A 12,210-nucleotide genomic window follows, 5' to 3' on the forward strand; every position below is an offset into this window, starting at 1 on the left:
CTTTCATCTTCAACCTTTGTTTTAGGGTTTTTTAAGTGACATTGGGCATGGGTAGGACCGAACTGGATCCGAAAAATTTCTGTTCCGGCTTAATATTTTGGTGGTTCGGTTCGGTATTTTTTTTCTTAGAAAAAATTGAATATTTTGGTTCAGTTTTCGGTTCAAAATTTCAAATTTGAAAACTGAATTGAAAAAAAATATTTTTTAAATTAAAAATGCCACTTAACATTTAGGAATTGACTGAGCTGAACCAGTTCGGTTTAGGTTTTTCAAGTTAGTTCGATTTTTTCGATTTCGATTCGATATTTTATAAGAAAAAAATACTGAGTTAATTAATACCGAAACTGAATTGAATAGAAATATCCAAATCGGTTTTTAAAAATTTCCAAACCTAAATTAACCAAATATTCTCAAATCAAATCGACCCAAAAATTTCCAAACCAAACCGAATCCGTACAGAAGTGGAGCCCACCCTTATTCTGAAGGACTGTTCACTTTTCTGTAGGGCTTAGTCAGAAGGATCTCTCTCAGTTTGCGGATCCTAATTTATAATTTTATTCATGTTATTGTAATGACTTAATTTCACTCCCCTTGCAACAAATCGAAGCATTTTAGTCCGGATTTCTTAATTAACCAAATTTGGGCTAAAACAAAACTCTTCTCGAATATTGGGTAATATGTGATGCGGCAAGACTCCATTCCTTCTGTGGTAAGGTTGTGCCCTACATGTTATATATAATATGATTTAAAATTTTCAAAATATCATGTCTAAACCTTGGCGTAGACATGAAAAACCAGTACTAGCATGACCTACATTAATGTTATTTATTGGTCATTAATTAGATGCACTTATAATCTGAAACCTGAAGGTTCTGATTTCATGAGCATTGCAGAAGTTTCATGTAATAAGTCATGGAATGACAACGAAAAATGTAAAATATCGATCAATATGAATTGGCCGAGAAAAATATTAGAGAAACCATGTTATGCGTATCTAGCTTGAAAGACCGTACATACTGTTAACAAACAAACATTGGTAGCTTTTGTGATAACGCTCTTGTTTCAACAATTTGATTACTAAATAACTAATTAAACTAACTAAACTAGAGCTTAACGGGTTCACAATAGAACCAGGACTAATACACAGTTGTGTACTTGTTTTGGTGTAACAAGATTACTATTACTAGCTTTAACGTCTGCAAAGCATAACACGTGTCAATACTAAGTTAAATGAATTTTCCCGGGAAATCCTCTCAACCTTTGTCTTAAGAAACAAGCATCATTTGCTCATTTACCCACAATGACCCTTTCAACCACACGCTTGATTCCTAAAATTGCTCACAATCGATCCTCTTCAATTTCTACACCAAAAATCCAAGCTGTTTCCTAATCCTGCTCTTTCTTTTCTCTCTCTATACATGTCTTTTCTAGCTCTGAACAACACTTTCTTGAACACCCTTAAAGAAAGAAAAAAAGAGAGAAAGATAATTTAAAATTTTTTTTAAAAAAAAAAGGAAAGAAAAAAGAGAGAGAGTAAAATCTCTTAAAAAACCATCAACTCTCACCCTTCTCTCTCAATCAATCCTCTCTCTCTTTTTTTCTTTTTTCTTTTTTCTTTTTTTTCAAAATTATGGGCAATTGTTGTTCCAATGGAAAGGATGAAAGTGAAAAAGAAGAAAAAGCAACAGCCGGTAATGGTGGTGTCAATGATGGTGCTGGTGGCAATGGCACAATGGACACCCCACCAAAGACTGGCCCACAATCATCTCCAATCCCCAGCAGCGGTGCCTCCAACAAGGGCGGTGGCGGCGGTAAGCCCGGCGCCATCGGCCCGGTGTTAGGCCGTCCAATGGAAGATGTTAAGGCTACTTATTCCTTTGGCAAAGAACTTGGTAGAGGTCAATTCGGAATCACACATTTGTGTACACACAAGGGCACAGGCCAACAATTTGCATGCAAGACTATCGCTAAGAGGAAACTTGTTAACAAAGAGGACATTGAAGATGTTAGGAGGGAGGTTCAAATAATGCATCATTTGACCGGCCAGCCTAATATTGTTGAACTCAAAGGTGCTTATGAGGATAAACAATCTGTCCACTTGGTGATGGAGCTGTGTGCCGGAGGTGAGCTTTTCGACAGGATCATCGCCAAAGGCCATTACACCGAACGTGCTGCCGCGTCTTTGCTCCGAACGATTGTTCAAATCATACACACTTGTCATTCCATGGGGGTTATTCATCGTGACCTCAAGCCTGAAAATTTCCTTCTACTTAACAAGGACGAAAATTCACCCCTCAAGGCCACGGATTTCGGACTATCCGTGTTCTACAAGCAAGGTTTTAATTTTCTAACTTCTCTTAATTTGCACCCTTAATTAATTATGTGTTTAATTATTAAAAGTAAATAAAGAATTATAATACTCACTTGTGTATATATATGCGTAACAGGAGAGGTGTTCAAGGATATTGTTGGCAGTGCATATTACATAGCACCTGAAGTGCTGAAGAGGAAATATGGACCTGAAGCTGATATTTGGAGTATTGGGGTCATGTTATACATTCTTCTATGTGGTGTTCCTCCTTTCTGGGCTGGTAAGTATACAATATATATATATATATATATAGCCAGATGATTCTTCGTTAGTGTGAAAAATGATTGTGTCCTCAGGGACTTGACCTAACCATCTGATCAAGTTAAATCCTGAGGAAGTAGGGGGTTAAAATATTAATTTTGATTAATTTGTGGCATGGGATGCAGAATCGGAACATGGGATATTCAATGCGATATTACGCGGTCATATTGATTTTACAAGTGATCCATGGCCATCGATTTCACCTCAAGCAAAGGATCTTGTTAAGAAGATGCTCAATTCTGACCCTAAGCAGAGGCTGACCGCCACTGAAGTTCTTGGTACCTATTTAATTAATTCATTAACTAATTATGTATAATATAATAGCAGAAGTTTACTTACTACTAATTGATCAATCTAATTTATTATTATTAATCAGCCCATCCTTGGATCAAGGAGGATGGAGAAGCACCAGATGTTCCTCTCGACAATGCCGTTTTGAGTAGGCTCAAACAATTCAAAGCCATGAATAAGTTCAAGAAAGTTGCTCTTCGGGTACTCATCATCGTGTCACCTAATTAACATTAATCACCAAGTGGTGCTCACGTCTGGACGTCCCTATTTTCTAATGAAATATTTGTACAGAGTTGCACGTTCAGACCTGAACATAACTCTCTCTCTCTCTCTCTCTCTCTCTCTCTCTCTCTCTCTCTCTATGTGTCTACACACACACGCACACACACACACATAATGGCATTAATGAATGGGATTGAATTTTTCAGGTGATTGCGGGATGCCTCTCTGAGGAAGAAATCATGGGACTCAAAGAGATGTTCAAGAGCATTGACACTGACAACAGTGGAACCATAACACTTGAAGAGTTGAAACAAGGCCTTGCAAAGCAAGGAACTAAGCTCTCTGAATATGAAGCTAAACAATTAATGGAAGCTGTGAGCTAGTGAAATTAGTTTTTATCTTTATTCTTCTTCCTTCCTTCTTTTTTTTTTTTTTTTTATTAATCTGTTTAATTATTAATTTTCTTAAATCTAAACAGGCTGATGCTGATGGCAATGGAACCATCGATTACCATGAGTTCATTACTGCTACTATGCATTTGAATCGAATGGATAGAGAAGAACATCTTTACACTGCTTTCCAGCATTTTGACAAAGATAACAGCGGGTACGTACCATTATTATTTATATTATTAGCAGCATGTAATTGGTCTTAATCGCGCATGCACATGCAGCTTCATTACGACTGAAGAGCTGGAGCAAGTTCTCCGTGAGTACGGCATGAACGATGGAAAAGACATCAAGGAAGTGATTTCTGAAGTTGACAATGACAATGTAATTAGTTCAATTTAATTAGCGATATTACGATACAGCTCTATTGATATTACAATCATAACTCTGTCGTCGGGATTCTGAAGGCTTAATTTTTTGTTCAATATTTAATTAAGTAATTGATTAATTTGCAGGATGGCCGTATCAACTACGAGGAATTTGTGACGATGATGAGGAAAGGAAATGAAGCAAATCCGAAGAAGCGGCGTGATGTATTTGTCTGATTTTTGCGTATTTAATTGTTTACGTGGTGGTGGTGATGAAGAATTGACAAAATGAAAAATGGTTCCAATTAATGGGTGGAGAGGGGAAATCATATATATTTGATAGCTATTTCAATTACTTGTATGTCAAAAGTACAAAAGAATTCATGTTGTTTGATTCATATTTTTTTTTCCTTTTTAATGTACATTTTTCGAAAACTAGATTGAGAGGGAAATGGGTGTTCGAGATGGCTAAATATGAAGAAGAAGAAAACTAAGATCGGAAGCAGCAGCTTGCAATTAATTAATACATTAATTGTAATTTGTTCATTCCACCTTTTATCACGAAGGTTTCAACAAGAGATTAAAGGAGTCTGATTGATTGGTCTGCTGATTAATTTCATGCTTAGGAGATTTGAAGAAGAAGGGTGTGCTTTTTCTTTTTTTTATGTGTTAATTAATTTTTCATTGATCTGCACTTTTAGGAGTACATGATAACTATTGTTGTTAACTTGTTGATCTTTTATGTGTAATTTTTTTTTTTTGAATTCCCTTAGTGTTATTATTTTTATAATTGGAAAATATGTTTTATTATAAGCCTCAAATCTATCATACTACTTAAGTAGCGCCTAACTTATTATCCTTGAATGCTATATATAATCACTTAAAAAAAAAAAGAAAGGGGAATATGGCAGATCTTCTTCTTTATATCAATAAATTTCATTATTTATATTTTTTTAAAAAAGTTTATGTTTCAAGTAGATATTGGGATGAGAGAAAAAGTAAACAAAAACTGAGCTGAAACAATAAAACTTATATTAAGGTGACAGGGTGCCTTACGCAATTGAGGTGTGTTACTTGATAAGTTGATATGGCCTTAGGTGAAGGTTGAGAGTGAATGGAAGAGGTAAAGATGCTTTGAGAGGCTTAGATCTAAAGAGGATTTGAAGGTTTTGTTCATCCTGCAAAACAGAGAAAAGAAATTAGAGGTGGAGTTGGCGGTGGCTGACGACTACACTCAAGTTAGTTTTGATGTTGCTTTTTGGGCGCTAAAAATGTACGAGCCCTTAACAATAGCGGTTGGAGGTTGAAAAAAATCTTCCGCCTTATTGTGTGTGTATTTTATGATAATTAAGAAAAAGAAAACCTAAACATTTTATATGGAGTGTCATGAGGTTCCTTGTTGTCATGCCACTTAGCGCATTTCTATTGCCAGTTTTGTTATCCTTTCAAGGATGCTTTTGTTTCTTTTTTCCCACATAATTGTTTAGGTCCTTTTGGAATATGCTTGGTGAATAAGTTGTGTTATTTTCATGATTTGTGCAAACATAAATGTGTTGTACTTTATTGGGTGGTCCAATATACCTCTGCAGAGGTTCTTTGACAATTGTTAGTATGGCAACTAAGGACAGATGATTCCAACTATCCTGGTAGATTATTTTAGAATTTTTGTAGACGTGACAGTCTATTGTCTCCTCTTTTTAATAGAATATTTTATTTATTGATTCCTTCTTTCCAGTCGACATTCTTCATAGCGATAATTGCCTCCCTCCCACATGATGATCATATTTTTGGCATTTTCTCTGACCCTTTTCTATCATTAGTTGGGGTGAAGAAATATGGGTGTTACTATCTATGATATGTACGCAGCGTACTCGGTGTAAGCCAGCCAGCTTCTCCTTGGTGATTTTTCTTGTTATTTTTTCTCTTTTCCATTGACACATGCATGGTCTTGTTTTATTTATTCTCCAAATAGTTGTTATCTACAATTACATTCCTAGGACTCCAAATTCATGTTTTTGTTTTTGTTTTTATTTCCTTCAAAAGTGACTTTGAATTTGGGTTGGACGTCGGGTATTTTGTGATAAAGATTCAATGCTAAGCTTGAGTTTTTGCTAAACACTTAATCAATAATTATTAGACAAGATAAATAAAAAAAATTAAAAACAGTTCTAATCATTTATTCAATACTTAACAAAAATTTAATTCAGTACCAAATCCTAATCCGATATTTTGACAGAAATCATACAACCTTACTACTTTCAATTTTTGTGTTGATTTAATCCACCATTTTAGTTCATTTTAAACTTTAATAAGCTTTAAGCTTGTAGAGGATCTTGAAATTTTCTGCATTAATTAAATTACTTGTATGTAACGGGGTCGCCAAAACAAAAAACAAAAAACAAAAAAAAAGAAGGGAAAAAGTTTGTAATTCAATTGCTTCGCTTCAGTAACCTACCATATTAAAGCACCCAGCGCCTTAAAAATTAGATCACCTACAACATCATGGATATTTAGGTGAGATAATCTTTTTTTATTTTTTATTTTTTCTGAAAATAGCATGAAACTTATGACACAATTGAATGATTGATGTCATTGTTTTTGTTCTAAAGCTAAAAATGGAAACTAATTGAGGCCCACAATTTTGGGCACTTTTATGGCTAATAAATTATTAATGGTGGTGCTATTTAACAATTAAATGAAGACAAATAGACATTATTTTTGAAAATTTGAGTAATTTTTAAAAGATAAAAATTTAATTTTGATGTTTGGTAAATTTAAAAAAAAAAAAATTTTCATAGTTTTTTGAAAAATATGGAAGGAGTAATTTTTCAAAACTTAATTTGAGAATTAATTTTACAATTATTGCAATTTTGTTTATATCCTTACATATATTATAAAAATATAAAATTATTCTTGTTCAATTAGGAAATAAAATAAAAAATTAAAGAGATTACTATTATTACCAATAGTATTAAGATAATAAAGTAAAAAATAAAATTATAAAACAAAAATACTTATTTTAGTTTTCAATTATTATATATATACAATAATTTTTTTATATATATGTTTATAAATGTGTAAATAAATTATATTTAATATATTGTCAATTTCAGTCATTTGCATTCTTATACCAATTTAATAATAAAATTTATCAAGTACATATAACTACTTTTAAAACTCACAATATTTTTTAAAATAAATTTTATGAAATATTTAACATTTTTTTTCACAACTAATTATTTCTATATCACCGTTAACAACAATTATTTTAAAAAAGTACAACATTACCAAATTGGTTCTAAGTCAAATGAAAATGTCATCAATTATTATTTCAGCTTATGAGTAATGAGACATTCCAAATTTTTTATCTCAAATAATATGTTATTAATTGATTGGTTGTAATTCTTTACAAGATTTAAGTGAATTAATTTTATTATCCACCCTAACCAATTGATAAATACTACATTATTTGAGATAACTTTTTAGAATAAAAAATTTGGGATACCTAACATTACTCTTAGTAAGATGAATGTTAAAGTATTTGTAAAAACAGCCAAGCCAAGATATGTTCTTTTATTATCTCAAAATACACAAACACACTTGAAATTGACGACAGTGATGATGATCATCGCTATTACAAATTGCAATCCATAGAGATCGAGAAACAAATTCGTGAAGAAATGAAAAGTGGTCATCAATTTAAGAAGCATAAGCAGAAGGGGCGAGGCGAGGCCGAAGCAGAGCAGAAAGTGGAACGGCCTTTTGAAGAGCAAGGCCAAAGGTTTCATCCATGTTGAGTTGATCTTGGTCATCTCCATCTGGCAATTTCCATTCAAATGAATGAACCAATGTGCCCAAAATGTACTCAACAAGCACAATCCCCATTCTAGTACCCGCACAAATTCTTCTGCCAGCACCAAACGGAATCAGCTCAAAATCATTCCCACGTGGATCCATTTTTGCATATTTTTCATCACTTAAGAACCTCTCTGGGTCAAAATTTAGAGGGTCTTTCCACACATCGGGGTCACGCCCTACTGCCCAAATGTTGACACTCAGTCTTGTGCCTCTGGGAATGTAGTAACCATTTACCACGCATGCTTCCGTTGAGACACGTGGAAGATTTAATGGCGTTGATGGGTGTTTTCGAAACGTTTCTTTGCATATGGCTTTTAAATATGGGAGTTTCTCTATGTCTGATTCTTCAAGCCTTCGGTTTCTGCCAATTACTTGATCCATCTCTTGTTGAGCTCCCTTCATAATACTAGGGTTCTTCAACATCTCAGCTAGTGCCCATTCGATTATGCTCGATGATGTGTCCGTGCCGGCAGTAAATAAATTCTAGACCCAAAAATAAATAAAAAAGTGTCTCAATGAATTAATACTTAGATTAAATAACATATTTGACTAAACCCGACTTGAGAATAATATATTTATCAAGATTATACTGCATTTCACATATGTACAAAAATGAACAACACAAAGAAAGACCAAGAGGCACGAGGTATGAAATAAATATTTCGTAAGTGCAACTTTGATAACCTTAAATGCATGAGCGTAATAATAAATACAAAAGTGAGATAAAAAAAAGGGTAAAGTTTTGAAGACACAAATTACCAAGAGAAGTGCTTTGATGTTGGTGATGGTGAGCCTTTCTCCATCAGAATTTTCTCTATTAGCCATGACAATGTCGAGAAAATCTGGCTTCCTTTTACGTTCATAAGTTGAAGCCATGTGCTCTTCAATCATCTTTGTTAACAGGACATCAAATCTGTTATGTAATTTCTTCATCCCACGCTCGATCCCTTGTAAATCCAACCAAGCAATCGAGGGTATAAAATCACCAATGTTGAAAAATCCAGCTGACGTCATGAGCTCTACCACCATGTCCTTAAACTCATTAGATTCTGTCCCTTTGGTCACAAAAACTCGACGGCTTAGTATGACTTGACCTATCATGTTTGCCATGGCGTACGTCAACATCTCCGGGACCACCACGGGCTCGTTTCGCTGGCTAGACTCACAAATGGCTCGAAGCATGTGGCCTAGCTCAATGTTACGCACGTTACTCCAATCATATAGGGCTTTTCCACCAAGCATGTGCAGATTGCTTATCTTTCTTAAGAGTTTCCACCTCGGACCATAATCAGCAAAGACCATGTCTTGAGCGTCGTAGGCCAAGTGGGTTGCACCGGCGTTCGGCGGCCGGTTCGAGAAATTCAGGTCTAGGGTTTTGAGGAAGGCTCGAGCGGCATCCGGTGTGGATGCCACGACCATGTCGCATGTGCCCATTTTAAGATACATGACAGGTCCGTATTTTTTAGCCATTTTGGCCAGTGTTACATGGGGCATGGCACCTAGTAGAGGAAGTGCGCCGATGATTGGAAACCCTTTGGGGCCCGGAGGAAGTGGTCGGGATGATTTTCGGATGGGAAAACGAATAAAGTAACGAGTAATAAGAAAGATTAAGAGTGCCGCCACGGTGATCTCCCGGAGAAGAACCGTGTCGAGGGAAGCCATGTCTATGTGTAGGTGTTTATTGGGTTGTATGTATCAGTTTGAATTTGATATGAAATTATAAAGAAATGGATTTTGCGTTAGGTAAATATCACGTGAGATTCAGCTTCACATCTACCAAGTATGGTACGAGGATGTGAGTTTGGTGGTTGAAACTAAATATTACTCATTTTGTAAAATCTATATAGGTATGTATCAAAAACTACAGTTCAATTATTTTGGCTCCTTAAAATATCAAAACTGGATGTGATAACAATATTGAGCGGGAAATTTTTGGGTGGGAAGATTGCTAGTTTTCTCCTTTTAATATCAATATATACTATTTACTCTCTTATTGTTTTTATAATAGATAATAATCTTCATGGCACCATAATTTTACAGTTTACTCTTATTTTTTAATATACTTTTATTCATATTTATTATAAATTAAATAAACCATATAAATTAAAATTAAAATAATAAATGTATCTTTCGGTGTAAATAAAAAATTAATAATAAGGTATTTCTCTTATACTTTTTATTATTAATAAAAAATTATATATATATATATATATATATATATATATTACATTTTCAAGATAAATTATCTCAAGCATATAACCCATTCACCTCTCTTTTCCTTTATATTTTCTTTTTGAATATTATGAAAATAATAGGGGGTAAGTAGTGTATAGGGTGCTCTTAAAGCAATGGTCCCTATCTATTCATTTACTACTATGTGTATTCTTTAACTAATCATTTTAATATGAAAATACATGTGGTAAGTATTGAATGGATAATTTAAAAGCGCGAAGGACATTCTTGATTGAGGGATGTTGATTGAGGATTTTTAAGTTTAAAACATTTAATCTCAAATTTACATTAAGACTTGAAATCTTTCATTGATTATATCTATCTATGTAAAACTTTTTAAGTTGTTCCTCGATACATATCAATAATATCGTTCATATAATGGTGAAGGCACTTGAAACATAAATAATTTATTTTGCATTTAACAGTCGCAATTCAATATTAATGTAAAGTTGTGGTGAGTTTTTCACAAAATCGTGATTAGTAGTATCAAATACGAAAATATATGCATTTATTAAAAGCTTGATAGGACATTATGAGTGTCAACTAATTCAATTGCTTAAATCTTGAGTTGAAATAAGAGGTTGATGATTTAAACTTTGTTCCTATGGATTAAGATGGGATTTAATTAAGTTTTAAGAGTCCATTGAACCGTGACTGTCAACATGGAAAAGGAAAGTCTCCTTCTAAGGTTCTCTCTCTCTCTCACAGAGAAAATCCTAGAATGGTAGCAGAACAAGATTGCCATAATCCTTATAGGGTCGCCCACAAGTTGGGTGGGTCGGGTTAATCAGGAATTGAGATCTAAGAAGGAAGCAGTCAGAGCGGGGGCGCGTGCTGGGGGTTTATTTGAAAGGTAAGGGTTTAGAAAGAGCATTAAAGAGGGAGCAATATTGGCGGTGCAGCTGTTATTAGAATAGTGGCAGTACGAAAAAGCGGGTGGGATCAAATGGATACAGAGGAACTAATTAAGAAGTGCAGCTCCATCACGTTGGAAGAGGAAGAAGAGGACAAGGTTATTTATGAGGGAATGATAAAAGAAAAAGGGGACATGCTTGCAGCTCACTGTTTAATAGGAAAAATCCTTCTTAACCGAGGGATACACATCGAAGGCCTGAGAATCGCTATGAGACAAGTGTGGAAAACGCTTAGAGAAGTGAAGATTGAGAGCATGGGGGAGAATTTCTTCATGTTTAAATTTGGCTCAGAAGAGGATAAAAAAAAGGGTGTTTGCAGGTGGCCCTTGGCACTTTGATAATGCCCTAATAGTCTTTACAGAGCCAACGGGAGTTAGGGACATAAAAAAGCAATCATTCTCACACACTTCATTTTGGATACAGTTTCATAATGTGCCTCTTATGTGCATGGACAAATATGCAGTTCAAAAACTGGGGTCTTTGATAGGAAAAGTGGAAGATGTGGACACCGACGAAGTAGGGGAATGCGTGGGGCCTATAGTTCGAACAAGAATTTCAGTGGATGTCACCAGACCACTGAAAAAAATTCTGTTCTTGCAGCAAGAAAATGGAGTTAAAACACCAATAGGAGTCCAATATGAAAGGCTCCCCGAATTTTGTTTCTGTTGTGGACTCGTAGGTCACCAGTACAGGGAATGCTTAAAGTATAAGGGGCAACTAAAGGAAAAATTAGCCTACGGACCATGGCTAAAAGCATTGCCAGTGACTGAATGGAACAGGAAAAATAGAGGGAGAGGAAAATGGAACAAAGAACGCCATCAACAAAAGGTAGAAATGGTGAACACAGCAAGCCAGAGTCAGAATCAAACCGGGCAAACCCAAAGCAACCCGAAACAAGACAATGGATCGGGTCAAAGCGAAAGTGGTCAGCCCATAACCCCAATGGAAATGGGAAAGGTGAGAGAAGTAGCTGAAGAGCATTTAATGCAAATAGCTGTGAATGCTACAAATATCAGAGACAACAGACTAGACGATATGGGGGAAGCAAAACTAAGCAATGCAGCTGGAAAAGGCTCTCCTAGGAAACTGGAATGCAGGGCGGGAACCAGTGGAAGGCGGGAAAGTGAAAGGCAAAATGAAATCAAGCTTGAGGCTATTCTAAATCCTCAAGACATAAGCAGCCAGAATATTTCAGAAGTTGAGGAGTCAGTAAATGGGCCGATTAAAGCCAAGTCAAAGCCCAAAAGCCGGAAATGGAAAGCAAAAGCAAGAGCTCAAATAGAAAAAAGAAGCATCATGGGGAG

At 35.0% G+C, this 12,210-nt stretch overlaps 2 protein-coding genes across 2 annotated transcripts; one reads left to right on the top strand and one right to left on the bottom strand.

Moving 5' to 3' along the window:
• Positions 1-1,321: 1,321 nt before the first annotated feature.
• Positions 1,322-4,716, top strand: LOC102615871 (calcium-dependent protein kinase 34). Its single transcript, XM_006470514.3, has 8 exons — positions 1,322-2,336; positions 2,448-2,591; positions 2,758-2,910; positions 3,009-3,124; positions 3,352-3,519; positions 3,624-3,751; positions 3,819-3,918; positions 4,050-4,716. The coding sequence occupies exons 1-8, from the start codon at positions 1,631-1,633 to the stop codon at positions 4,137-4,139; spliced, it is 1,605 nt and encodes a 534-aa protein (XP_006470577.2). The 5' UTR covers positions 1,322-1,630; the 3' UTR covers positions 4,140-4,716.
• Positions 4,717-7,450: 2,734 nt separating this feature from the next.
• LOC102627616 (flavonoid 3',5'-hydroxylase 2-like) lies at positions 7,451-9,461 on the bottom strand. Its single transcript, XM_006470466.3, has 2 exons — positions 8,520-9,461; positions 7,451-8,243 (listed from the first exon to the last, which is right to left on the bottom strand). The coding sequence occupies exons 1-2, from the start codon at positions 9,420-9,422 to the stop codon at positions 7,602-7,604; spliced, it is 1,545 nt and encodes a 514-aa protein (XP_006470529.2). The 5' UTR covers positions 9,423-9,461; the 3' UTR covers positions 7,451-7,601.
• Positions 9,462-12,210: the final 2,749 nt, after the last annotated feature.

This window comes from Citrus sinensis, chromosome 2, assembly GCF_022201045.2.
Source record: "Citrus sinensis cultivar Valencia sweet orange chromosome 2, DVS_A1.0, whole genome shotgun sequence".
Taxonomy (NCBI): Eukaryota; Viridiplantae; Streptophyta; class Magnoliopsida; order Sapindales; family Rutaceae; genus Citrus; species Citrus sinensis.

Bases quoted from the DNA above. Each gene is read 5' to 3' on its own strand.
- LOC102615871 (XM_006470514.3), top strand. From the start codon at position 1,631: ATGGGCAATTGTTGTTCCAATGGAAAGGATGAAAGTGAAAAAGAAGAA. The intron at 3,125-3,351 runs GTACTCATCATC...TGAATTTTTCAG, and splicing joins TCAAGAAAGTTGCTCTTCGG to GTGATTGCGGGATGCCTCTC. The intron at 3,520-3,623 runs GTGAGCTAGTGA...AAATCTAAACAG, and splicing joins CTAAACAATTAATGGAAGCT to GCTGATGCTGATGGCAATGG.
- LOC102627616 (XM_006470466.3), bottom strand. From the start codon at position 9,422: ATGGCTTCCCTCGACACGGTTCTTCTCCGGGAGATCACCGTGGCGGCA. The intron at 8,244-8,519 runs GTAATTTGTGTC...TTTTGGGTCTAG, and splicing joins ACATCAAAGCACTTCTCTTG to AATTTATTTACTGCCGGCAC.